The sequence below is a fragment of the Bos taurus genome, chromosome 5, assembly GCF_002263795.3.
Source record: "Bos taurus isolate L1 Dominette 01449 registration number 42190680 breed Hereford chromosome 5, ARS-UCD2.0, whole genome shotgun sequence".
In the NCBI taxonomy this organism is placed as follows: domain Eukaryota; kingdom Metazoa; phylum Chordata; class Mammalia; order Artiodactyla; family Bovidae; genus Bos; species Bos taurus.
In genome coordinates, this window is record NC_037332.1 from 28,014,906 (window position 1) to 28,042,899 (window position 27,994).

The 27,994-nt window shown below is 54.2% G+C and overlaps 1 protein-coding gene across 4 annotated transcripts; it reads left to right on the forward strand.

Annotated features, from left to right (window-relative positions):
• Positions 1–27,965, forward strand: FIGNL2 (fidgetin like 2). 4 transcript variants are annotated; one of them, XM_005206213.5, is made up of 2 exons: positions 1–85; positions 25,877–27,965. In XM_005206213.5, the coding sequence occupies exon 2, from the start codon at positions 25,888–25,890 to the stop codon at positions 27,856–27,858; it is 1,971 nt and encodes a 656-aa protein (XP_005206270.1). In that variant the 5' UTR covers positions 1–85; positions 25,877–25,887; the 3' UTR covers positions 27,859–27,965. The 4 variants fall into 4 exon arrangements, with proteins under 4 accessions (XP_005206270.1, XP_005206269.1, XP_005206271.1 ...); XM_005206212.5 differs by lacking the exon at positions 1–85 and adding an exon at positions 1,658–4,434; XM_005206214.5 differs by lacking the exon at positions 1–85 and adding an exon at positions 4,444–12,398.
• Positions 27,966–27,994: the final 29 nt, after the last annotated feature.

Here is a 27,994-nt window from a genome sequence, read left to right on the forward strand (position 1 = left end):
TCGCCCCCGGCCCGCGCCCCGGCCCCGGGGCCGGACGCCCCCTCAGGCCGCGCACACTCACCTAGGACCCGGCCGGGATGCCGAGGTACGAGGCCGCGGGCCTGGCGGGGGCAGGCACGGGAGCGCGCGGGCGGGCCGAGGTCAGGGGGTGGTGACCGTTCGGTCGGGGTGTCCGGAGCTTTGTCCGCGGGCGCGGGGCAGTGCGAGGGCCGGAGAGGGCGGGGGCTGCGGGTCGCGGGGTTCGACGAGGCGGGGGTCGAAGGGCAAGGCCAGCGAGAGACCCGGGCGGGTGCGTGGGATCTGAGGGTCACTTCCCGGGGGGAGGGGGCGGACAGGGAAGGGGCACTCCTCTCAGCCGCCGACGGGCACCCTCTTCGCCGCCCCCTTTGGTGCGGAGGCTGCAGCAGTAGCGAGCGGCAGGCTCTGGGGGGAGCCTGCGGGATTGAGGGGTGGGGACCCAGAATTTGCGGGTTCGGGTCCCAGAAGGATCCAGTGTCCGGAGCCCGAAGGCCGGCCCGAGGCCCCTCCCACTCCGTCAGGTCTTTGTCCAGCGGCCCCTGTGTGTGAGGGAGGGGGGTGGGGACTGGGTTCCAGGCCCGGAGATTCCCCAGCATCGTGACGGGGCAGTGACAGGAGACTGAGGCCACTTGGGGCCCTGCGTCTCTCACGCCCACCCGCTGCCTTTCTTCTCTTCTGGCCCGGGAGAGCAAAGCCCCCATCTCCGAGTCAGGGAAGCCGCACTTACCTTTACCCCTGGGCTACAGGCTGCTAGGGAGACCCTCTAAGCTCCCGGCTCTCTCTCTAGAGCCCTTTAAACTTCCCCACTCCGAGAGCCCTCTCTTGATCTAAACAGAGATTCCCTTACTAAGGACCCCGCTCTGTAGAAGGTCCTCCGCTAGGGTTGGGCACACAGTAGGTGCGCAGGAAATGTAGGCCTCCTCCTTGGGCCCCTCCCGTCCCGGTGGCCTCTTGGGCGGAGAAGGCCTGGGAAGGGGTCTGCGCGGGGGCGAGTGTAAGCGGCCTGGAGCCTGCGCCCAGCGGCAGCCAGGAGCCCGGAGCGGAGGGGTGGGTGGGCTGTTAAAGGGACGGTCACTAAATCAGGATTAGGCCGTGAGGCTGTCAGGCTGCTAGGCCCTGTCTCCATGGATACCTAATTTGGAGGAGAATAGAGGACGGAAGAATGTTTGCGTTGTCGTCCGCCAGGGCTGCAGAGGCTAAGCGGACTCCAGCCCTCGGTTTGGCAGCAAGGAATGGGGAGCCAGTTCGAACCCCACTCTGGGCTGCGGCGGGGCGGGAGAACTTTTCGGTCTGGGGGCCCAGAGCCTTCCCTGAGGAGTTGCTGGAGTGGGCCAGGTGGTGCGGTGGTCCAGTGAACTCTGACCGTGCACAGGGAGCCCCAGACCCTCCCCGAGTCCAACCTGAACCCCGGTGCATCCTCCTGGGAACGGCCGGGCTGGGGTTCCTCAGAGCCCCCCTCCCGGAGCTCCTAGCCGGGTGCAAACACCGTCCTCCGCTGCTCCGTAGGCGGGGAGGACTGACGCGCTGGGCGGCTCGAGGTTGAGCGCGGCGGCACCTAGGCGCGCGCGGGTACCCGGCGGCTGCCCGAGCCGCGGGGCAGGGGGCGGGGCGGACTTCCTGGGGTGGGCGAGAAAGGGGCGGGGCTTGCCTGCAGGCCTCGCTCCGCCGGGTGACAGGCCTCGTAAATCCCCCTCTCCCATGTTTAACGCCATTTCATTTATTTCCACTCGATTCCTTGGGAGTCCGCAGCAACCACGGCTGTACGGAGCGACCCTTGTGCCCTCCCAGTAATGTCTTCTTGAGGAAAGTTATCTTGGGCCAAAGGGAATTAGCTCTGTGGGGACAGTGGAGTGGCTCCTGGGGGAGGCCCAGTGACCTCCACTTTTCAGGGGGACCCCCATCTCCTCAGGGGATGAGGAGGTCTGAGAGACACATGGATGAGTTTGGTCTCCGAGGGCCTGCGGGGTGTAGGCCCTTTTCTGGCCATGGTGTAAGGGTGGGGTGGGCTGAGAATGAGGTGAGTGGACAAGTCCAGTGCTCCGCCTGGAACGGGGCAGGAGAGGGCCCCGATCCGAGTGTAGTGTTCTCAGAGCCTTGCTCTCGGTCATCCATGGCCGCAGCTTTTTATGGAGCAAAAATCCCCTCCCCTCCCCTGCCTGGGCTGCCGCTTTATTGCAGAGACCTCAGACTCTCCACGCAATTTCACGCCTCTCTGCCTTTGCTCTTGCTGTTCCCTCAGCCAAATGCCTTCCCATTGTCCCTGTCTCTCCACAGCCTCCTCATTCTTCAAGGCCCGACTCGGATGCCACACTTCCCCCATGTAGCCTCCCCCAGAGCCCGCAGCTCTAGGCACTCACTCCTCCCTGCATGTTCTCCTAGCCCTGCACCTGTGCCTCCCTTCAGCCTCGGAGGCTGTGTTGGCACTAGGCTTTGCCTCCAGGAGGCCAGGGGTGGGGCGTATACTTCCCTGCACCCCATCCCCACTGGGCTTGGCACTTTGTAGGTGCTCCATAAATATTTGTTGGTTGAATAAAAGGATTTTCGCCAGGGCAGCCTGCAAACCATGGCCTTCCAGGCAAATAGCTCTGTGCTCCTGGGTGGGTGGAGGTCCCTGGGTGGGTCTCTTCCTCCTCCTCCTGGCTAACCCTCCCCCACCCCCCAAGTCCGGGAGGACTTTGCCCCTTGCTTTCCCCACAGACCAGCATTCTTTCTCTGCCATTATCATCCTGTTAAACAGAGAGGCCAGTCAGGATCCATATGGATCACATTAACAATTGCTTATTATCTGGGCCAGAACTGCCCCCACTCTCCACCCCCGGCTCCTACTGCTGCAGTTGCTGGACCCTTAGGAACCCAGCTTCCCCCTCCCCCGCCATTGGTCAGCCAGGGATTGCAGGGGACAAGCTGATCTCCCTTATCCTCCCTGTGCATTCTATTTAATTTACTTCTTCTTGACTTGGCTGGCTCCTCTACCCGATTTAATGAAAACTAGTTTCCCCATGGGAGCATGGCTCAGTGAAGTTCCAGGGTTGCTGAGGAGAGGGGTGGACCTGAGTTCAGATACACCTGTGGTCCAGAACACCAAGAGCTTCTGCTTTCCAGTGAACAGAGGCTGTGGGCTCAGTAGGCCCCACAGGACTGACCATGGGGTATGCTGGTGTGTTCTGCCATCTCGCCCTGGGCTGGCCCTGCTCCCTTTTGGGAGCTGGCAGGCTAGCAAGGAAGATGAAGGCAGGAGAGACCCTGCCAGACTGTGTGGGTCCCCACCTTGTGTTTCAGTCGAAGAATCAAGAAATTCAAGAGTGGCTGCTGAGTTAGCCTTGAAAGAGGAGTGGAGTTTCTGTTTAAATGCATATAGCCCAAGAAGGAATGGAAGGGATCTTCAAGATTACCAGGCCCCACCCCAACCAGGCCTGGGTTCACAACTTTTTTTGATTTACAGACCCCCTTAGAAGGACCAACAAAAGCCATCCCCAGAAAAATCCACTTTTATCAATTGACACCAGACTTTGCATTCTGCTTTAAAGGCTCTTGGACCCCCTGAGCCCCTTGGGGTCTGTGCCTCAAGAACCCCTTGCCCTAGTCCAGACGCCCCTGAAGGGCTGAGAGCAGAGTGAGGCCTAGAGCCCAGCATTCTTGCTCTTCACTCTGTGCTTTCTCCATGGCAGGAGGACAGGATGAGCCAAGAGACCAGGGGTATCGGATAGAACTGTTGGGCCCACCTTTGAGTGGAAAAGGTTCACCCTGCCTGGGTCAGGCTATGGGCCAGTCATCTCATCTCTGAGTGTGTCACCTGGAGTGAGGAGGTCCAGGGGTTATTTTGTTTCAGAACCCACTCATCCCAAGGATGAGTGACAGGAGAGTCTAGCTCTTCTCTGAGCATTCTCTTAAGTGTCTTGATGAATCATAGCTAACACATAGAACTTATGTGTATATCTCTTATTCTATATCTCATCTGTGAATTGCAACTAATTATGGCACCCTCCTCATAAGCATTTTTGTGACAGTTAAATGAGGCAGGAGCTATGGGCCTGTGAGGGTCTGGTCAGAAATGCAGTGCTCAGGGTTATACAGATCTTCCTTGACTTATGATAGGGTTATGTCCTGATAAATGCATCGTAAGTTGAAAATATTTTTAGGTCAAAAACACATTTAATACACCTAACCTACTGAACAGGCTTCCCTGGTAGCTCAGATGGTAAAGAATCCACCTGCAACATGGGAGACCTGGATTCAGTCCCTGGGTTTGGAAGATCCCTTGGAGGAGGGCATGACAACCCTCCTTGCCTGGAGAATCCCATGGACAGAGGAGCTTAGTGGGCTACAGTCCATGATGTCTCGAAGAGTTGGACACGACTGAGCGACAGCACAGCACAACCTACTGAACATCATGGCTTAGCCTCGCCTACCTTACAGGTGATCAGGAATACTTACGTTAGCCTAAAGTTGGGCAAAATCATCTAACACAAAACGTATTTTATTATAGTGTTCAGTATCTCATGTTAGTTATTGAAGACTGTACTGAAAGTGAAAAACAGAATGGCTTAATGGGTGCAAAATGGTTGTGAGTGTATCACTTGTTTACACTTGAGATGGCATGAATGACTGGGAGCTGCACCTCATTGCCATTGTCTGGCATCACAGGAGAGGATCCTACTGTGTATTACTAATCTGGGAAAATATCAACATCCACAATTCAAAGTATAGTTTCTACTGGATGAATATCACAGCATTGTAAAGTCAAAAAGTTTTAAGTCAAACCATCATGGGTTGGGACTGTCTTTGATTACTACTGATGTTGACATTTTCCTGCTTGAGCCAGTCAAGAAGGGACTGCAATGGAGCCACCCAGGTGCCTTGCTCTCTTTTCCTTTAGTACTGAGGAGGCATGGGCAGTCAGCCTTTGCAGTTCACCTTGGGGACTGGTGGTGGGGTGGACAGTTCTCAGTGAATGGGCACATTAGTCAGTGGCTTCAATCCAGCCTCCATAGGCTCCATCCCCAATTTCTGATGATCATTCTTGCCTCCCACCCAAGAACCCAACCCCTGGGCTGCAGTGATCCTGCCAGTCGTGTCCAACTCTTTGCGACCCCATGGGCTGCGGCACGCCAGGCTTCCCCGTCCATCACCGGCTCCCAGAGCTTGCTCAAACTCATGTCCATCAAGTCAGTGATGCCATCCAACTATCTCATCCTCTGTCGTCCCCTTCTCCTCCTGCCTTCAGTCTTTGCCAGCATCAGGGTCTTTCCCAATGAGTCAGTTCTTCGGGTGACCAGAGTATTGAAGTTTGAGCTTCAGCATCAGTCCTTCCAGTGAATATTCAGGACTGATTTCCCTTAGGATTGACTGGTTTGATCTCCTTGCTGTCCAAAGGACTCTCAAGAGTCTTCTCCAACAGCACAGTTCAAAAGCATCAATTCTTCGGTGCTCAGCCTTCTTTATGGCCCAAGTCTCACATTCATACGTGGCTATTGGCAAAACTATAGCTTTGACCAAACCCTGCCACTAAACAGGTCTAATTGCCTGGACAAGTCACATACTCTGTGTCTCAACATCTTCATTTGCAGAAGGGGAATAAGAACACTGGTGAGTGAGTTTGTAGGTAATAGAGGCCTTGGTTTCACATAGTGTGCTCTTTGCCTCTGAAGTACATGCTTACCTCTGGTGACCTTTTCAGTGACTCGGAACCCATGCAGGGAAACTCCTCCCAGCGTAGGAGGAAGGAGAAAGAGAGGACATGTATGTGAAAGTTCTGGCCCAGGGCAGGGCTTGCCCTGGCCATCTTTGAAGTTCTCTCCAAAGCTGAGTCCAGGCAGTAGGGGGCTCAGGAGTGGGTGAGAGGAGAAGCAGCTTGGCTGCTACCTCTGGAGTCCCTTCAGCTCCCCTCACTGTCTGGGAGACCCAGGCCACCTGACCCCAGCCCGGTGCTGGGATTAATCAATCGCAGATGGAAGGGAAGATATGACAAAGAGACTACATTTTACTTTAACAAACCTGTGTCAAACACCTGCTGGGTCCTGGCACTGTGCCAGGTCCTGGGTGTGTATCAGCCAGGCTCCCAAGGGTGCCCAGCCAGGGCCAGGATTCCTGGGCCCCTGAGACTCCACACACACTCGCCGTGCACCTGAGTGGGGCTATCATGCCTCAAATCTCCCAGAGCTCTCCTCCGCTTCCTGTGTGGCCTGGGAGGAGCAGAGCACGTCTGCAGGCAGCCCTGACCCTGTTCGCTTTGCTGCAGGCCTCTGCATGAAGCCCGGCCACACTCACCATACACTCTGCAGGGCCCTGAGCCAGGCCTGAATACTTTATCTGGGTAGCCATTCATCCAAGACTTCTCTGGTGGCTCAGACGGTAAAGAATCTGCCTGCAATGTGGGAGACTCATGTTTGATCCCTGGGTCAGGAAGATCCCCTGGAGAAGGGAATGTTAACCCACTCCAGTATTCTTGCCTGGAGAATTCCACGGACAGAGGAGCCTGGTGGGCTACGGTCGGTCTATGGGGTTGCAAAGAGTTGGACACGACTGAGTGACTGTCACTCACTCACTCAGTCTTTCCTCCAGTGAGCTCTATTTTTAACGTGATCCCACTTTCAAGGAGGTGACAAGACAGTCAGGGACCAGTGGACAGGCCAAAGGACAGGCTGAGCTTTGAGAGCCATGCTCCTGGTTTTCCCCGCATAGAAGGGAGCGTGGTTGAGCTGGGAGCGGTGGATGGGCCTCAGGATGGGCTGAGGGGAGACTTGGGCAAGAGACCAGTTCCTTCACGGCAGGGCCTTGCATCATCAGCAGACTCCCAGAGAGACTTCTTTTCTCCAGGGGGGCCTTTCATAGGTGACAGAGGTACTAATTTAGTGAGAATTAAAATGGCAACCCATTCCAGTGTTCTTGCCTGGAGAATCCCAGGGATGGTGGAGGCTGGTGGGCTGCCGTCTATGGGGTTGCACAGACTCGGATACAGCTGAAGTGACTTAGCAGCAGCAGCAGCAAGAAACTGGGAGAGTCCACCTGCTGCTGGCTGGCCTACTGGGCTCTTGGATGCTTGAGAGTCTGAGGTGTTTGTTGTTCTTTCAGGCCAGCAGGGGAAAGAAACTAGTGAGATTTGGGTTATACTGAAAAATGACACCTCCCCACCTCATCATGTTCTTCCACACCAACCCGGTCTGCCCAAAGGTTTCTGTCAGGGCAGAGGGGCTCCAGGGAACTCTGGCCATCAGGGGTATCACCCCTCCCATCCATCTCCTCAGAGGGACAATAGCCATTGGTGGCCAATGACACTCATCCCTCTAGGAAGGGGCTCCTTCTCGAAGTGGACTTTGTCTTATGTGTGATGGCCGTTCTCCCATCTCTGTCTTCCACACTGTAGCCCTCTTCAGGCCAGAGTCTCGGGGCCTGAACCCCTTGTTGGGAGAGTAGAAACTGTCTTATAGGGGTAGGGTGGCCAGGAGTTCAGTTTTTGGACTTGCTAGGTTTGCAGTGTCTATTAGACATCTAAGTGGGGATGACCCAGAAAAACTGCAAAGGAGCCCATCAACCTGCCCGGAAGTGCCCCTCCCAATAGACAATCTCTCATGTTGAATGCCTCTACTGATGGTGAGCTCATCACTTTTAGAGAATCCACATGTTATCAGACAGCTAACATTAAGCCCCAAATCTTTCATGGCAAATTCAACTCATTTGAGGATGGTGGGAAGGGGGACAGGAGGGGAGGGGCTGCACAGAGCTGCCACCCAGAGGTGGCTTAGGTATTCAGAAATATTTGATCCCCAGAAGTCTCTCTCCCTCCAAGTAAACACTCCCCATTCCCTAGTCATGGTCTGCTGCAGCTCGCTGCCTACTTCTCTGATCCCTCTCCTTAGGGCTGTAACCAGGGTCTGGGGTTTCAGACCTGCAAGGACTTATTGGTGCCAAAGTAAAGTATGGATAAAGTGTGGGTTTGTGGCTGAATCTGGGGGGGCGATCAAGGGAAGAGGGGCTAAAGAGGGGCAGGGGAGGCTGATGAGGGTGGTGGGAATCAACATACTGTTTCCATAGCTGTTAGATGAGAATAACATCGGCTGCTCAAGTGAGAGGCAGAGCAGCCTCTGCAGATAGACTGCCCTGGAAAGTGGCACCAAGTCCTAGCTTGGTGACCTTGACAAATTAACTGTGCCTCAGTTTCCTCCTCTGGGAATTGTTGTGAGGATTACAGCAGCTAGTGTGCTTCCAGCAGTGCTTGGCTCTTGTCTTGGGATCTCAAACGCACAGACAGGAGTTGCCGTGGTTGTCTGGTCTTTGCCTAGCACCATTCCCCCCACCCCAACTCTTCTTTCTCTCTCTGTTCCTGTGGCCCTGCAGGTGTCGGGGCCACCCCCTTGAGGACAGCCCTGCCCACTCACACCCAGGTAGACCGGCCAGGCTGCATAGCTGGAGTTACTCAGCTTGGCTCCCCCAGGGCTGGGAAGGGAGAAGGAGCAGGCAGAGGCAGCCACTGGGGAATCCAGGGTGGGCTGCCTGGGCCTGCCCCCTTACCACTGCTGGCCAGGCGGTGGGGGCATCTGCTCTCACCGACCCCTATGCAGGAGTGGAGAGGCTATATATGGGGCCCCCAAAGGTGGGGGTCACCCAGACTTTAAACTTAAGCTTTTTGGAGGTCACGTGCCACCCAAACTGACTCAAGTCAACTTTGGATCCTAAACCAGGCTGTGGGGAGGAGGTGGGGTTTGACAGGGGGGCCTTTGTCTGCTGGGCTGAGACCCGTGGTCCACGATCCTTGAGAAGTTCATAAATGGAGCTGTATTCTAATGTTATTAGTTCCCTTTGTAGTTCCATGTTTTTAAAATTTCTACCCCCTACAGCTTTATTACGGTATAGTAGACAAAGTAGTCCCATGTATCATTTTTTAAAAATTGAGGTGTAATCGACATAGATCACTGTATTAGTTTCAAGTATACAGCATAATGATTTGATGTGTGTGTATATGAAGAAATGGTCACCACAGTAAGTCTAGCTAACATATGTCACCATACGTAGTTAAACCTTTTTTTCTCTGTGTATTTTTATCTTATGCATTGACAAGTAATTTTGAGAATAGGTCATGGGTTTACTAGGCTGCACAAGGGGCCTATGACTGAAAACTGGTCAAGAGGCCTGCCTAGGGACAAGAAAAGTATGGCTCAGGATGAAGTTGGGTCTGGCATGGAGGGCTCTCAAGAGGGACCTGAAGGGGCATGTGGCTTATCTAGGCAGTTTCTAAGTAGCACAAAGGGCAGAAGAGACAGCAGGGCCTTTGGGCTCCCCTCTTTATTGGCAGAGGAGGAGCAGGTGAGAGGTGCCCCAGGACACAGGGCAGCAGGGCCAGGGGTGAGGCTAGGACATCCAGGGAAGCTCTGGTCTGGGACTCAGTCCCCCGCCCCCACAGTCACACCGAGAGTGGGGAGCCAGGGGCCTCACACCGCAGGGCTGTAGCCGCGCCCCCGGTGAGGGGCCCAGCTGGGAGGCTGCACTTCTCTCCAAGGGGCCCCTTGTTCCACTCCTTTTGCTGCCAGAGGTCCTCCCCAACCCCGCCTTTTCCAGGTGGAAGTACTTGGCCAGCCCCCTTGGGATCCAAGTCCGAGGAGCGCCTGCTGTGTCGCCCCCATCCCTGGCCCTCTTCCAGGTGGTCTTGGAAGCACAACTCTTCTTCCATTGCCTTCACACCGGCCTGGGTCATGCTGGGACATGCTGGGTCCTCTGTTTCACAGTGGAGGAAACAGAGGTTTAGACCCCTACCCCCCATCTCAGAGGCTGACCCACTCCCCCCATCATCTGAGCCCCGAAGGAGGTGAGACTGTGACTTACAGATGGACTCCTGGGCTCAGAGACCTCCCCTAGTCCCAGGTCACTCCAGATACCTGAATAACTCAAGTCACTAGTGAGACCAGGATGCATTTGAGGGTCCCTGGAAGCAGCCAGTGACGGTGAGAAAAGGAGAAGGAAGGGAAGGAGTGTGTTCTGCTGTCCAGGGGGCTTGCACCATAATCCCCTCCTAGCAGTCTGTTGGGGGTACTCAATGACATCATGAAGACCAAGACCATGGCCCAGGATGCAATGACCTCTGGAAGATAACAGCCTGACCCTCCAGCCCTGGAAAACACATACATAGGGTGGGCCCTCCTTCCCTTTCTGTCCTGCCCCAGGGCCCAGGAGTTGAAGTCCACCTTAACCTGCTCCAGAGCATCTCAAGTAGTGAGAAGGGCATGTGGTGGGGTGGACTGTGCTGTCCTTAAAGCAGTTAACAGCCCCAAAGATTCGCTTTCTTTGGCCTCCATGAAAACTCTATTTGCTCAATACGGTGCCTCACACAGACCTGGGAAGAAGCCCATCGGCTTTGCTGACCTTCACTGAGGGGCGAGCAACTGATACCCTGGAACCTCCCAGAGCTGTAGGTGGTTTAAAAGAGGATGCCTATTAACCAGAACGATTTTCTGTTGCTGAAGTTTCAGGCAGCCTAAGTGAAGCAAACAAAATTGAGGCAGGTAGAGACACTCTGGGTTTTCTTTAGAGGAAGGGGCAAGGGTGATAACTGGGCCAGTTCTCCCTACCTGGTGTCTCCAGGGAGATGAACTGGGGACAGGAAACCAGTGTCCCCTGCCCCATGTTTCTGGATATCTCCCAGCCCGGGGAAGGGGTGAGATTTTGTGGCTGGAAGGAAAGGGCTCTGAGCATCTCCCGGCAGCTCCAGCCGTCAGGAGGGTAAGAGAAAACATGATGGAGGCGCTGTCGCAAAGAAAGGGGCGGGCAGCAGAGTAGAGCTGGAAAAGCGATCAGCAGCTCTGTGATGAGGCTGAAATCAGCCCCAGTGGCCCCGGGGCTGCTCAGGAGAGAAAAAGAGCTGTCATTCATGGAGGGCAGACCTGAGGAGCTCCCCCAAAGGCAGCCAGATCCCAGGGAGTACAGGGTGGTCCCCAAGCCCTGGGGACAGATGCCCTTCATTGGAGCTGGGAGTAGGACTCAGTCTGCTACTCAGATAAAGCACTGGCTGCCCCCGTGTCTCTGGTCCTGCACCCCAGGACCTTCTGCAGGAGTGAGGCAAGCCTGGGAGCCATGCCCAACCTTCTAGGGGAGTAGATGGGCTGTTTGATCAGTGAGTGTGTAAATTGGGATTTTATGGATCGCTTATTCACTGCTGGAGCTGGGGCCCCCAAATTCCTCTGTGCCCCAGAATGCTTAATTTAGTCCTGAGCTTTCCCCTGGGAGAGGACGGAGGACAGCTCCCCACAGGCCCCATCCCCTCCTGCTGTGTCTCCTCCCAAAGCCCCAGGCTTTGTCATTGCAGGTTGAGCGGTTCAAATGTGCTAATACACTCTCTGGGGGTCGCTGGACAGTGGGACTTACCCTTCAGTGCCGTGATTGGCCAGAGAGACCATGGGAGGGAGGTTCATGGCAGCAGCTGGGAATGTGTGTATGTGTGTGTGTGTGCGTGTGTGTGCACTCACACATGCTTGCTGTGCGCCTGTTTGAGGGGAGGGGTTTGAGGGGTGTCCATCCTGCTCAGACCACTGGGCAGAGACAAAGGATCTTCATCTAACCTGCAACAAGGATTAAGTCCAGAACAAGCCACATGCCTACCTGGTCAAGCTGGTTAGGGAGCCCACCTGTCTGTCTTTACATCCTCTTATTACATCTTGACGTGGTGGGACTTACTCAGTGTGCACTGAGTGGGTGGATGGATGAGTGACCACAAGATGGACTGCGTTTTTAACGGGTTGTGTGTGCTCAAATAATTAGCATCTACAGATTCCTAAATCTCCCCCTAGGATTCCTAAGTATCCCCCCTTCCCCTCACTGCTGACACAAGCCGGGCCTGAAGGACTAACCAGGCCTTGGGGGACACAGCTGTGACCCCCCGACTCTGTTGCCACTGGAGAGTGCTTTCCCTGTGGTCAGGTTTTCCCCTGCCAGCCCCCATCTGTCCATGGCATTTGATGAGGATGAGGATGGTGGGGGAGGGGGATGGGTGTCGAGCCGCTGATGGGGGAGGGAAGGAGGCACAGCCCGAAGGGCCAGATGACAGACTGCCCTGTCCTTCCGTCCTCTCCTCCTCCTCAGCCCGCCCCTCCTCTCCCGGTGGCAGGCGGGACAGGCTGGGCTGGCGAGGAGTGCTTGGTCTGGTCAGTTGTCTGCCCTTCCTCCCTGGCTCCTGGGGAGGCTGGAGTCCTGAGCAACAGAGTCCCAAGTCCTAGGGATGTCTTACCTGGAGACCCTAAGAAATGAGACTCCATTCAAGTTCAAGAGAAGCCGGCGGAGGCTCCAGCTATCGCGGGAAGCCCCCCAGCTGCAGAACCGATCCTGGCTGGGATGAAAGCAGTGCTGTCCCGAGGAACTTTCTGGACGCTCGCGGGTACCACCACCCCATGTGACTAGTGAGTGCTTGGGGTGTGGTGAGCACTATTGAGGAACTGAATTTTTAATTGCATTTCATTTTAATAATATATTTTAATTTTTAAATAATAGTAAGAATAAATGATTTCATTTAATTAATATATTTTAATGAATTTACATTTAAATAGTTCCCCATGGCTAACGGCTGTGATGTGGACTGCACAGGATTAGAGGCTGTGTTCAGAGATGGAAGCCAGGCTCCTGGGTGCAGAGCCCTTCCTGCCTGTGTGGACCTTAGGCAGGGTTCTTCCCAGTGTGCAGTGCCCTCTCCCCAGTCTGTCAGAGATCTCAACCCCAGGGCGGATCATGTGCTCCTGTGGGTAGCTGAATGACCCTTAGGAGGTCCTGGCCAATGAGAGGGCCCAGTACCCAGGGATAGACCAACAGCCCAGAAATAGAAAGGAGTGGCTTCTAGAGCTCTAGACTTTGAGGCATCTTAGAACTTCCTTGGGGGTGTCAGTCCTAGAAGGCTTCCTGGAAGAGGGAGTGGGGAGCAGGCTGGGGGTTGTGCCTCAGAGCCTAGCCATGTGTTTGGTGCCCAGACACCTTGGCCAAGGCTGGGAGAGGAAGGGGCTGGCAGTATGGGCTGAGAGTCCCAGCTTCCCTGCTTACTAGTTGTTGTGACCTTGGAGAATCACTCCCCCTTCTCTGAGCCTTCATTTTGTCCTCTGTAAAATGGGGAGAATGCGCCTATCTAGCAGGGAAGCTGTGAGGATAAAACTGAATGGCAGTTATTAAAAATTCTTTGCAAACACTAAAAGGCTGGTAGAGAGGGAAGGTTTACCCTCAAGGGTGCTGGGCCCCTGGCCTGGCCTCTCAAGATCACAACAGATGGTCATAGCTTGTCTGTGGCCCTGACCGCGGACACAGGCAGGGATTTCTGCACTCTCCCCTCCCCCCAGCGCATGTGCACACACACAACCCAGATGGGGGCCACTTGGCTGGCCTCCTGCTGTTTGGCATTTGACATATGAGGAGTCCAGGGCCAGAGCACACCCCCCCCACCCCAGCCAGCCCCATCCCAGAGAGGAGCCAGACTGGCGGGGAGGCCTTACTACCTCAAGGAAGCAGGATCCCAAGGGCCCTGATCTCTTTACCATGTGTCCGGTGGCCTTTGATGGGAATTCCATTGCCCCTTTTGTCCCCTCTCAGAGGCCTGGCTGGGGAAAGAGAGAAGGAGGAAGATTTTTTTGGGGGGGGGGAAAGCCAGGTGGGGTCCCTGGGGGCTGGGCTGAGTGCCCTTCAGCTCCAGTCAGATCAGGGCTGGGTATTTTCTCTGGTTTTCACAGACACAAATTCCCCTGTCTGCTCCTGAATAAGTTCCCTGGCTTTGCCTCTTGCTACTCTGAATAGCTGGTGTGAGCTCAAATTTAGTCACCTGGATTTTTTTTCTTTATTTGGACACAGAGGTACTTTTAAGCCTCTTTGGTCATTTATCCATCCATCCATTCATTTATCCATCCATCCATCCATCTACCCATCCATCCATCTATTCATCCAGGCATCCATTCATTCATTTATCTAGGCATTTATCCATCCAGGCATCCGTTCATCCACTATACAGAGTCTATTAAGAACTTACTGTGTGCTTGGCAGTGACCTAGGTTCTTGGGAAATGAAGTGAACAAAGCCAAGTACCTGCTTTCATGCAACTTTCCAGTGGGTAAAAGACGATAAAGCAACAAGTAGGTCAGATTATGATGAGTACTACAGAGAACATCAAGTTGGGGGGTCTGGGTCTGCTGTGATGACAGCTAAGCAGAGGCCTGGAGTGAGGGAGGGTGAGTCGTGTGGATATCTGGGGAAATAGTATCGAGAGCACCAAGCGCAGCAAGGCCAGGGCCTCTGAGTATGAGCAAAGCCAGTGTGGAGGGAGCAGTGAGGAAGCCACTGTGTTTGGAGGGGAGGCCCCAGGGACAGTGGCAGGAGGGGAGGACTGGAGGTGAAGGGAAGAGGATGGGAAGGATGAGGTTGGCCACTGGAAGGACTCTGACTTTTACTCTCTGTGACGTAGGAGACTCTGGAAGTTTCCAGGTGGAAGAATGACATGCTCAGACATGTTTTCAAAGGTCCTGTGGCTGCGTGTTGAGACTGGAGAGTGGGGGACAAGGGTGGGCGTGGGAGGGGAGATGGCAGGCTGCTGCCATCCTCTGGGTGAGAGGTAGTTGTGGTTTGGAGAGATTTGGAAGCCAGGGCCAGTCTGATCTGCTGGTCTGAGGTGTGAAAGAGAGGGGTTAGAGACAGCCCCACAGTTTCTGACCTGAGCACTTAGAAACGATGAGGCTGCCATTTCCTGAGATGGGGAAGACTTGGGGTGAGGGAGTGAGAAACTCAGAAGTTTGATTGGGACATATCAGTTGTGCCCATTTAAGTGGGAGGGTCAGAGAGAAGTTTGACTATGCCAGTAGGGTGTGTGTGAGGGAAAACTAGGCTGGAGCCAGTGGTCAAGGCCATGAGCCTGGATGGGGTCTCCAAGAAATTAATGTGGAGAGAAGGATCCAAGACAACCTTGGGCTCAGCAAGGCTCAAAAGGGAGGGGGTGAAAGGAGGGCATGAAAGAAATAAAGGAGGAGACGGGGTGGGGCACCCAGTGAAGAAACTTCAGGAAGGAAGGGTGATCAGCTAAGTCCAGTGCCGCTGAGCTGAGGACTGGCCCTCAGACTGTCAGATTTAACAACACGCATGCAGGCAGCTGGAGTGCTGGGTATGAAAACTGGTTGGAAGGGGTTCAAGTAAGAATGGGAAGGGAGGAATCAGAAATTGTAGTATAGGTATCTTTTAAATTGTTTTTTATTTTGGTAGAAAGCAAGCAGAGAGCAATAGGATGTAGTTGGAAGAGGATCAAGTGATTCTTTTGAGCTCCCTTGACCCCGAGATGGGAGAAGGAGCAGCCTGTTTGTGGGCTGAAGAGGGTGAGCGGTAAAGGGGGAGATTGATCACGCAGAAGAGGGGAGACTGGAGGGAACCCAGTCCAAGCTTTGAAAAGGGATGGGATCCAGGAGCAAGAGGAAGAACAATCTCTGTTCTTGTTGCCAGGAGGGACTTTCTCTGGCTCCCCCAAAAGGCAAGGGGTCAGTTAGGACTGGAGTGGCCAAGGAGGATGCATCAAAGAGGAAGGGACTGCCGTAGGCCCTGAAAGATGGAAAAGTGATGGTTGGCAGAGGGAGGCTTTCCAGTGGGTGGCCTTGGGTAAGCAAGGCAATGTAGGCCAGAATGAGCAAGCAGGGCTGTTTTCCAGGTTTCTTTTGGCTCCAACCATTGCGACCTCCTGGCATGCATCCCCTTCCTCATCTCCCTAGGCCGTCCTGTCTCCCTTTCCCAGCTTCAAGTTCTCCACCATTCTCCAGCCAAGAAGCAAATTTGGGGACTGGGAAGAGAGTGTTCAAATCTGCTGACTGGACTCCCGCTCCCCTGGGATCTGCTCCTCAACTGATATCCTTGCCTTCCCACAGCCTGTGGGGGTAGAAACCAATGGCCAGAAGGAGGAGGCCCTCTTTCTGAGTTTGGGCAAGTGGGACCAAACCCTGGGACTCAGTTTTATATTTTCTTGGGTGGGGTGTTGGGCTTCCCTGGCGGCTCGGCCTACAGTGTGGGAGACCTGGGTTTGATGCCTGGGTTGGGAAGATCCCCTGGAGGAGGGCATGGCTACCCACTCCAGTGTTCTTGGCCTGGAGAATCCCATGGACAGAGGACCCTGGGGGGCTACAGTCCATGCGGTTACAAAGAGTTGGACACGACTGAGCGACAGCACAGTGGGTGGGGTGTTTGCGGCAAGCGATGACAGGGACGTGCTGGCACTCCCTGCTCAGCCCAGCGGCCGAGGACACACCCCAGTGCTCTCTGCCTGCAGAGACCCATTTTAGGTGCTGCTGATCCCCTGCCACCGCCAAAAATAGGCTCCACTGCTTCCAGAATTGATTCTTTTCTTTCTTGCTTTTCCCTCTCTTTCTTTTTAAGGTTTTTTTTTGTTTTTTTTTTTTTTGGTATGTGAACTGCTTTTAAAGTCTTTACTGAATTTGTTACAGTATTGTTTCTGTTTTATGTTTTGGTTTTTTGACCCTGGGGCATGTGGGATCTTAGTTCCCCAAAAGGGATGGAACGCACACCCGCTGCATTGAAAGCGGAGTCTTAACTACTGGGAAATCCCTCCCCTTCTTTCTTTCTCTTCCTTCCCTTCTTTCCTTCTTCCTTTTCCTTTCTCTTCATCCATCTTTCTTTCCTTCTTCCTTTTCTTTTCTCTTCCTTTCTATGGACATGATCATGCTCACCTTATCTTCCCTGTTAGATGATAGAATCACGAGGAAGGGTCACAGTCCGATCCATTTTGCCCCTCTGACAGCTGCTGCTCAGTGGCCAGCACTCTGAGGGTATTAATATGTGGAGGTGTTTTCTGGCTGGATGCGAGCAAGACAGTGAACCTGCAGAAAACGGGCTCCAGCCCCTGGGCCGCAGAGTTCTGTAGCTGCCTTTCAGGCCTCCTTTGGTTCATCCCCTAAGCACTTCTTGAGCCCTACCTTGTGTCCAAGGCAGGGTGCTGGGGGCCCAGCTGTGCTGAGGCTGCACTCTGACCAGACTTGGGGAACAGCTTCCTGAGGTGGGCACAAGAGCCGAGGCAGGCAACCCGTCCTGTCCTCCAGAGTCCCCTGCGTGTCCTCCCTGTCCTCTCCTCTTGCAGTAACGGGGTTGGCACAAGGTGGGTCAGGGCCCAGTGGATGGGGAAACAGTCCCTTTCAAGCTCTGCCGGCAGCTAGAGAACCATTACACCCCCCTCACCCCCCCAACCACCACCACCCAGGGCACCAGTTGTGAGCAGGAGACAAAAAGCCAGGACAAAAGGCCTGTGGGAGCCGTGGCGAGTAGATTAATGAGATTTCCATACGAGGCCCAACAATAGGATTCTCCACTCCAGCCCCTTTGTCCCAGGCTGAGGTAATGGAGCACGAGGAGCTGGCCCAGGAAGGCGACATCCACACAGGCCCTTGTCCTCACACGCCTGGAGCCCCAGCACAGCTGCCCCTCCTTCCGGCCCTGCCCCCAGCCCCGTGGCTGAGGGAACTCTGAACCGAAGAGAAGGGGTGTTACAGGTCTTCTGAGGGAGCTGGAGGGGTGTATTGGCGTCCCTTCCATCTCAGCCTGTATAAAAGTTCCTGGCGAGAGAAAGTTTGCTGTCTACCATCTATACGGTCTCACTTGACAGCTGAAGAAAAGTGAGGCTTGGCGAGGTTAGGTGTCTTGCCAGTGGTCACACAGGGGCCGCTCAGGGTATCTGCTGCCTCTTGAGGCCACAGTGGGGGCGGAGGAGCGTTTGAGGCCTGTGTGAGGGAGAAACACACTCCTCCTGCAGGTGCCCCTTTCTCTTACACACCTCTACCTTGGTGCTCCCCTTCTGACACCAGATGTGAGGGTTTTCCACACACCAGCCCGTTCTGGGACAGCAGCAGGGTGTCCCACACATTTAACTCAGTCCTGACACAACTGGCCTTGTGGTAGCGGCAGATCCCAAGGGGTAAGGGGGGCCCCACAAAACTGCCCCCTTCAGGCGCCAGTCACACATCCAGACTGTTACCTGTGCTTCTGACTGATGGGCATAAATCAGAGGTTCCTATGACCCTCTTCTCGGATTGATGAATTTGCTAGAATGGCTCACAGATCTCATGAAACCAGTTTACTTACTAGATTATCAGCTTAAGTCAGAAGCAGCCAGATGGAAGAGATGTACAGGGCGGGCATGTGGGAAGATGCCCAGAGCCTCTATGCCCTCTCCCAGCGGCCACCCAACCACTCCTCCCCAGAAGTTCTCCCAACCCCATCTAGTGACTAAACCATTGGCCACTGGTGATTGAGCTCAACCTCCAGCCCCTCTCCTTTTCCCAGGAGGTGGGGGGGTAGTGTGTCTGTGTTGGGGGCTGAAGGGTCCAACCCTCTAATCATGGCTAGTTCCTCTTGCCATCAGCCTTCATCCTTAGGTTTCCTAGGAGCTTTCCAAAAACCCTCATTAATATAAACTCAAGTGTGGTTGAAGGGGGCTTTTATAAATAACAAGACACTCATTTCATTTTTATTGCTCTGAAGCTATTTCAGGAACTGAGGACAAGAGACCAAATATTATTATGAAGGATGCTCCTGTCACGCTTATGCTTAGGAAATTCCAAGGGTTTGGAGAGCTGTGAGCCAGGAGGAGTGGATGAAGACTAAATATATATTTCTTTTCAAAAAGTATTTATTTTTGGCTCTGCTGGGTCTTTACTGTTGCATGGGCTGTTCTCTAGTCCAGTGAGCAGGGGCCGCCTTCCAGCTGCAATGCACAGGCCTCTCACTGTGGAGGCTTCTCTTGTTGCAGAGCACAGGCCCTAGAGCTTGCAGGTTTCAGTTGCTGCAGCACGCAAGCTCAGTAGTTGTGGCTCGAGGGTTCCAGAGCACAGGCCCAATAGTTGCGACAAGCAGGCCTCGGTGCTGTGCGGCATGTGGGACCCCCCGGATCAGGGACTGAACCCGTGTCAATCCCTGATTGGCAGGTGGATTCTTTACCACTGAGCCACCAGGGAAACCCTAAATATGTATTTCTTATTGTAAATCACACTACCACAACCTGTGTCAGGCCTGATGCAGTGTCCTTGGCCTGGTCCAAAGGGATGGGAGAGGCCCATGAGGGCTGAGATCAGTGCACTGAGTGCCTTGGCCATTTGTAAAGGCCCAGACACTCCCTCTTTGATCCTGGAAGACTTCTTGCAAATGAGGGGAGGGTTTATAGAATTCTTTCCTCCTCTTTCATCCAGCAATCCTTTCTGTTACTATTTATTGGTCACCTATGTCTGGGGAGGCCTTACAAATAGCTGTGAAAAGAAGAGAAGCGAAAAGCAAAGGAGAAAAGGAAAGATATAAGCATCTGAATGCAGAGTTCCAAAGAATATCAAGAAGAGATAAGAAAGCCTTCCTCAGTGATCAATGGAAAGAAGTAGAGGAAAATAACAGAATGGGAAAGACTAGAGATTTCTTCAAGAAAATTAGAGATACCAAGGAAACATTTCATGCAAAGATGGGCTCGATAAAGGACAGAAACGGTATGGACCTAACAGAAGCAGAAGATATTAAGAAGAGGTGGCAAGAATACACAGAAGAACTGTACAAAAAAGATCTTCATGACGCAGATAATCACGATGGTGTGATCACTCTCCTAGAGCCAGACATTCTAGAATGTGAAGTGGGCCTTAGAAAGCATCACTATGAGCAAAGCTAGTGGAGGTGATGGAATTCTAGTTGAGCTATTTCAAATCCTGAAAGATGATGCTGTGAAAGTGCTGCACTCAATATGCCAGCAAATCTGGAAAACTCAGCAGTGGCCACAGGACTGAAAAAGGTCAGTTTTCATTCCAATCCCAAAGAAAGGCAATGCCAAAGAATGCTCAAACTACCGCACAATTGCACTCATCTCACACGCTAGTAAAGTAATGCTCAAAATTCTCCAAGCCAGGCTTCAGCAATACGTGAACCGTGAACTTCCACATGTTCAAGCTGGTTTTAGAAAAGGCAGAGGAACCAGAGTTCAAATTGCCAACATCCACTGGATCATTGAAAAAGCAAGAGAGTTCCAGAAAAACATCTATTTCTGCTTTATTGATATGCCAAAGCCTTTGACTGTGTGGATCACAATAAACTGTGGAAAATTCTGAAAGAGATGGGAATACCAGACCACCTGACCTGCCTTTTGAGAAACCTGTATGCAGGTCAGGAAGCAACAGTTAGAACTGGACATGGAACAACAGACTGGTTCCAAATAGGAAAAGGAGTACATCAAGGCTGTATATTGTCACCCTGCTTATTTAACTTATATGCAGAGTACATGAGAAACGCTGAGCTGGAAGGAGCACAAGCTGGAATCAAGATTGCCGGGAGAAATATCAATAACCTCAGATATGCAGATGACACCACCCTTATGGCAGAAAGTGAAGAGGAACTAAAAAGCCTCTTGATGAAAGTGAAAGAGGAGAGTGAAAAAGTTGGCTTAAAGCTCAACATTCAGAAAACAAAGATCATGGCATTCGGTCCCATCACTTCATGGGAAATAGATGGGGAAACAGTGGAAACAGTGTCAGACTTTATTTTTTTGGGCCCCAAAATCACTGCAGATAGTGACTGAAGCCATGAAATTAAAAGACGCTTACTCCTTGGAAGATAAGTTATGACCAGCCTAGATAGCATATTGAAAAGCAGAGACATTACTTTGCCAACAAAGGTCTGTCTAGTCAAGGCTATGGTTTTTCCTGTGGTCATGTATGGATGTGAGAGTTAGACTGTGAAGAAGGCTGAGTGCTAAAGAATTGATGCTTTTGAACTGTGGTGTTGGAGAAGACTCTTGAGAGTCCCTTGGACTGCAAGGAGATCCAACCAGTCCATTCTGAAGGAGATCAGCCCTGGGATTTCTTTGGAGGCAATGATGCTGAAGCTGAAACTCCAGTACTTTGGCCACCTCATGCAACGAGTTGACTCCTTGGAAAAGACTCTGATGCTGGGAGGGACTGGGGGCAGGAGAAGGGGACGACAGACGATGAGATGGCTGGATGGCATCACTGACTTGATGGACATGAGTTTGAGTGAACTCTGGGAGTTTGTGATGGACAGGGAGGCCTGGCGTGCTGCGATTCATGGGGTTGCAAAGTTAGACACAACTGAGTGACTGAACTGAACTGATGAGTTAGGACTGGACTCTGTGTGGAGTCGCGCAGAATTTCAGCCTTCAAGGGTCCACAGACAAAAAGTTGAAGTGACATTTTCTCCACAGAGCCCCAGCCACCCCCAGTGAAGGCAGAAGACTCAAATAAGGAACTGTCTGCACAGCCTAGGGGTGTGGATGCTTATCAGATGACGAGTGTGCTGGGAAAGGACAGCTCTCCTTGGGCTGCTTTGCAGTGAGAGGATGCACATTCTCCTGCCTGTGGGGGCACTGGTGACTGGGGCTCCCCCAGGAGAAGATTGCAGGTTTGAAGTGTAAACATGCAGCTCTTTGAGGTGTAGCCACATTTCCGGGCAAACACAGAAATGTTTCCATAGGGCCAAGGTAATGGGCCTTGGAGGCTGGGCCGTGTCACGGCCTCAGGCTCTTCTTTGGCTGTGAGTACCAAGGACTGGACCAGGGAGCCAGTGCAACCAAGAAGTACGGGCCTGGGGTCTGTACTTACACTGCTGGGGTCTGAATCCTGCTCCCCTTGGTACAAGCTGGGTGACCTTAGGATGTATCAGTCTCTCTGTACCTCAGTCGCTTCACCTGCCAAATGGGGATTGAGACAATAGTATTTCTCATGAGGCTCTTATGAGGGCTATGCCAGATAGTGCATAAAGCAGAGTGGGGGCTGGCTCTCCCCCAGTGGGGAAGCAGCATAAGGACCAGTCTGTATATTAGAGCTGGAAGGAACCTCCCTCACAGAGCATTCTCCACATTCCCCCAACCTCAAGGGGAAGTGACTTGTTCAGATTCACTCAGCAAGGTTGGGCCACTGCTCAGGTTTCTAACTGTAATATTTATCATACTACTTTGTACCTGACTCAGGATTCTGTATTTATTTGGCCACGTCAGATCTGGGCTCTCCAGCTGTGGTGGTTGGGCTCAGTAGTTGCACTGTGTGGGCTTAGTTGCCCCAAGGGATGTGGGATCTTAGTTCCCTGACCAGGGATCGAACCCTTGTCCCCTGCATTGCTAGGCAGATTCTTTAATCACTGGCCCATCAGAGAAATCCATATTTATCTTTTTAAATCCTCATAGTCACTGTGCAGGGCAAATGTTATGCTGTTTTTTAACAGATGGAGAAATTGAGCTTCAGTGACATCCGGCAGTCGGCCCAGCCTAACGCTGTAAGGGTCAGAGCCTCATTTCAAATCCAGTTCTCTGATTTGAAACCCACATTTTCCCTCAAGTCCCTGGGGCGTGTCTTAATGTCTAGCTCAGCTGATACAGGGACTGGAGTATGCCCTATGAACCTGGGGAGGAGGTGGGGTGCCTCTTCAGGGAAGATCCCTCCTGCTCCCGTGGGAAGCAGACAACAGAAAGGCCCCCGCATCTCTGTGAGGAGAGGGCTGTAATTGGCCTGAGGGCTGGGACAGGGAGACAGCATGCTCTGGCTGCTCTCACTGCAGATAGTATCATGCAGGTAGATGGTGATGCTTCAGGGAAGAATGGAGGAGGAGGACAAGAGAGATGGGCTGGTAGTCAGTGGAGGGCTTAGGGTCAAGGAAGTTTTTTTGAAGCTGGGAAAAAGTTAAGCTTGCTGTGGGGGCAGAGCCAGGGCATGGTAGTGGGGAAGGACAGTTAATTAATGGAGCAAGGTCCCAGCCTAGGCTGGAGAGGTTGAGCTGAGCTTGAAAGACCTCTCAGGCCTCCTAGTCTCTAAAATGGATGCAGATATAGATAAATGTGAAAACAGAAGGCCCGAGGTGATGGAGACGTGCCCCCAGCTACAATGGAAGGGAACTGCCTGGGAGCAGGCCTGTGTCTGAGCAGATTGAGGGTAGAGATCAAGTGGGTAGGATGAGCTGCAGGGGCTGGGAAACCTCAGAACGGGCTGAGTGCAGAGCAGATGAGATAGACCGGTGTGGAACTGGCAGGACAGGTTTAGAGGGCCAGAGGTAGTGGGTTTCTGGAGTCCACAAGGGCTGAGGTGGGAGAGATTCAGTGTAGACCACGGTCTGGAGAGTGCAGACCTGAGTGAAGACCACTGCCAGCCAGGGCAGGAGCTGGTGAGAGGGGCTGGGAAGATACCCCATGATGCCAGTGAGGAGGAGCAGCAGATCTGGCAGGTGGTGAAGGAAATGCATGTGAACAAGCCCAGACCCAGAATCTTCTTTGCTGTGTCTGTGTCTGTCCTGGGAGGGACCACCTCTCCTTCCAGCATGCCCAGTTAACAAGTTCAGGGAGAGTGCTCTCTCTTTTCTCTATGTTAAGGAGCCAAAGCATACATGATAATGAACAAAACAACAACAACAACAACATAAAACAGGTTCTGGGCCCATGTCGTAGCACAATCTGTACAATTCTGATGTCACCACATATGACCCTGCAACAGGAACCGCTTGAAATTTCTGATGTCCCAGGAAATTATCTCCTTTGACATCAGGTAAAGCCTCCATTCTCTGGAGGCCCCTCAGCAGGAGCTGCGCACATGCCTTCCTAACACCTCCCCTCAGTTCTGCTGTCTCTGCTCGCTCTCTTGCCACTGGTGGCCAGGAGCACCTCTCAGATGGAGGTGAAACAACTCTTAAGAATTCCCCTTTTGGGACATCCCTGGTGGTCCAGTGGTTAAGACTGGGCGCTTCCATTGCAAGGGATGTGGGCTGGATCCCTGATTGGGGAACTAAGATCCCACATGCTGTGCAGTGCAGCCAAAACAAAAAACCTCTTTTAAAGCTCTACTATCTATGGCTCACGCCTTCCCTAGGGCATGGGGATGAGGGTAAACGGTTTTATTTTCAAAGATTGACGTCAGGTCAGTCGTAAGAGGTGGTGCAGTCAAGCTACTACAAGTAAGGGCAATTGCCTGAGAAGCAATCTGATAATTTTCAAACTCTTCTTGTACCACCGCCCCCACATATACCCACTGCCAGGGTTCTGGTGACCCAGCAGTTCTTGGTACTCCCCGGAGGCTTGCAGTGTATGGTTATATAGGTTATGCCCTGCACGTAAGTCCTACTTCTCAAGGGGCACAGGTATCATCACAGACACAGATTTGTTTTGACTATCACAGTTTCTCAGACGGTGGCAGTAAGGCATCTTGAGGTGGGGAAGAGGACATATGAGCTATTCTAGCCCTAGCTTCCTCAATGCACTGTGCTCCGAGTCTTTGAATTGCTGGAATCCTCTAGCCTGTCAGGTCAACTTGGCCTCTCACCCTTTAAGTTCCAGTAAAGACATCCCTCCCTGGCGAGGCCATCTCGACTAGGCACAATACATTCCCCCGAGCCCTAGAACTCTGGACACACACCTCTGGTTTTCCACCTCATAAAGGATGTCATCTCTTCTGGCTGAAACATCATATTCACTTTTCAATCTGCTCTCATGCCTAGCACAGCTTTTAGTATGTGCTCAGTAAAATTCTGTTGAAGCAAGAATATTGACCTGTAAGCTTATCAAAATCTTAGGACTGAGAAATAATCATTAGCAAAAACTGTCTGGAATGTCGTGTGCCCATTTAGTCTTTGAGCTGTTGTTCTCAGATCAAGCAAACGAACTGGAGCCATACAGCTGGAGAGTGCCATTCCCCAGGCCTTGAATACCTTTTACCAGTTTGGCCCATACCTGGACTGGTGCTGAGGGACAGTGTATGAAATAAATACTTCTGCAGTATTTATATCATGACCACCTAAGAGGCCATTTCCTGAGGTCCATGAAAAAAAGTTCTATGATCTCTATGCCAGGAATATTTTGCTTGTTTTGAGTATGATAGTGTGTTTTACTTTGCAGAATTATTTGGTTCCTGGGAAGTGCAGATAAACTTGTGACCAACTTTGTTTTGTAATATTCACTTTTATTTATTTGGCTGTGCTGGGTCTTAGTTGTGACACACAGGATCTTCATTGCCACAAATGGGATCTTTTGTTGAAGCATGCGATCTCTTAGGTGGGATATGTGAGACTTAGTTCCCTGACCAGGGACTGAACTCGGACCCCCTGCATTGCGAGTCTTAGCCACTGTACCAGTAGGGAAATCCCATTTCTACGATGGGCACTAACTTTGTCCCATCTTCTCCAGAAGACATTTATGTTTATTCGAAACAACCTTTTTGTATTGTGCTGAAACATTCTGGGAACGAGGCAGGTGGCAGCACCTGCTCTGGGTATGCAACCATCACGAGCAGAGTTGGGTCTGGAACCCAGGTGCTCTGACTCCATCAGGTAGATACAAGAAACCACGTGGAAAGGAAGTGATGCTTCTGGGTCAGCCTCTGGGGTTTCCCAGGGACAGTGAGACTCTGCCACAGACACCATCCTTCACTACAGTAGGTCTGAGAGGACCGTGTGTCCTCGAGTGCATGGCTGGAGGCACCAGGACAAAACAATAGTCATTGCCTAGGTGAGGTTGCTGCTGCTAAGTCGCTTCAGTCGTGTCGGACTCTGTGCGACCCCATAGACGGCAGCCCACCGGCTCCCCCATCCCTGGGATTCTCCAGGCAAGTACACTGGAATGGGTTGCCATTTCCTTCTCCACTAGGTGAGGTTAGGACCCAAAAAACCATCATTTTCAGATGCATCTTGGTTCTGAGGGAAGTATTTTCAGACAACTTTAATTGTGGGACAAGACAAATACGGTGATTTTGGTGCCTGAAGATGGCCCGGGTAGGGTGGAAAGCTGTGGGTAGATGCGGGAAAACCAGCCTGTCCCAAGCTATGGTTTAAGAAGGTCCGCCTGCGGCTGGCAGTCGGTGGGTCCTTAGAGGCTCTTCAGGATCTCACTAGCCGCTTCTCTTGCCTGCAGCTCTGTCGAAGATGCACTGGACACCGGAACACGCCCAGCCCCTCAACCAGTGGCCAGAGCAGCACCTGGACGTCTCCTCCACCACCCCGTCGCCGGCCCACAAGTTGGAGTTGCCCCCTGGGGGTCGCCAGCGCTGCCACTATGCTTGGGCACACGACGACATCTCTGCCCTCACGGCCTCCAACCTCCTCAAGCGCTACGCCGAGAAGTACTCGGGGGTCCTGGACTCGCCCTACGAGCGCCCCACCCTGGGCGGCTACGGCGACGCCGCCTTCCTCAACGGCGCCAAGGGGGACCCCGAACCCTGGCCGGGACCAGAGACTCCTTACCCCTTGGCCTCGCTCCACGAGGGCCTCCCGGGAACCAAGTCGGGCGGTGGGGGCGGCTCCGGGGGTCTCGGCGGTTCCCCGGTTTTAGCCGGAAACCTGCCTGAACCCCTCTACGCCGGCAACGCGTGCGGGGGCCCGTCGGCGGCGCCGGAGTACGCGGCGGGCTACGGAGCAGGGTACCTGGCGCCGGGTTACTGCGCGCAGACAGGCGCCGCGCTGCCCCCGCCGCCCCCGGCCGCGCTCCTGCAGCCCCCGCCCCCGCCGGGCTACGGCCCCTCTGGGTCTCTGTACAACTACCCCGCAGGGGGCTACGCCGCGCAGCCGGGTTACGGGGCCCTCCCGCCGCCGCCCGCTCCGCCCCCGGCCCCCTACCTGACCTCCGGTCTGGCGGCGCCCACGCCTCTGCCCACGCCCGCCCCACCCCGGCCGTCACCCGCCTCCTACGGTTTCCAGGGGGTAACGGAGGCCGGGGTGTCGCTGAAGCGCAAGGCTACAGACGAGGGAGCCGAAGGCCGCTACCGCAAGTACGCCTTCGAGCCCGCCAAAGCCCCGGCGGCCGACGGCACCTCCTACCCCGCCGCGGACAACGGCGAGTGTCGGGGCAATGGGTTCCGGGTGAAGCCGCCAGGAGCGGCGGAGGAGGCGTCAGGCAAGTACGCTGGTGGCGTCCCTCTCAAAGTCCTGGGCTCCCCCGTCTACGGCCCGCAGCTTGAGCCCTTTGAGAAGTTTTCAGAGCGGGCCCCGGCGCCGGCTCCCCGCGGGGGCTTCGCGGTGCCGTCAGGAGAGCCTCCTAAAGGTGTGGACCAGGGAGCTCTGGAGCTAGCGACCAGCAAGATGGTGGACTGCGGACCGCCGGTGCAGTGGGCGGACGTGGCGGGCCAGGGCGCGCTCAAGGCGGCGCTGGAGGAGGAGCTGGTGTGGCCATTGCTGAGGCCGCCCACCTACCCCGGCAGCCCGCGTCCGCCGCGGACCGTGCTGCTCTTCGGACCGCGGGGCGCTGGCAAAGCGCTGCTGGGCCGCTGCCTGGCGACGCAACTGGGCGCCACACTACTGCGCCTGCGCGGAGGTACGCTGGTCGCGCCGGGCGCTGCCGAAGGCGCGCGCCTCCTTCAGGCCGCCTTCGCGGCTGCGCGCTGCCGCCCGCCCGCGGTACTCCTCATCAGCGAGCTGGACGCGCTGCTGTCAGTCCGGGACGACGGCACGGCCGCCGCAGGCGCGCTGCAGGCGCCGCTCCTGGCCTGTCTGGACGGCGGCTGCGGTGCGGGAGCCGACGGCGTGCTGGTCGTGGGCACCACTTCGCGGCCCGCGGCTCTGGACGAGGCAACCCGCCGGCGCTTCGCTCTCCGCTTCTACGTGACGCTGCCCGACGGCCCGGCCCGCGGGCAGATCCTGCAGCGGGCGCTGGCCCAGCAGGGCTGCGCGCTGAGCGAGCGGGAGCTGGCCGCCTTGGTGCAGGGCACCCAGGGCTTCTCTGGGGGCGAGCTGGGGCAGCTGTGCCAGCAGGCGGCGGCCGGGGCAGGCCTGCCGGGTTTGCAGCGCCCCATCTCCTATAAGGACATGGAGGCAGCGCTGGCCAAGGTGGGCCCTAGGGCCTCACCCAAGGACCTGGACTCGTTCGTGGAGTGGGACAAAATGTACGGTTTCGGACATTGATGGCACACCAGGAGGCCCAGGGAGCTGCCGCCCACTCCCGGCCCCTCTGTTTGTGAAGGGTCTTCTTTAACCCCACCGGGCTGGGGCGTGCCGGAGTGAGGGGTGTGGGGTGGGGGAGTGGAGGGGGCTGCCGGTG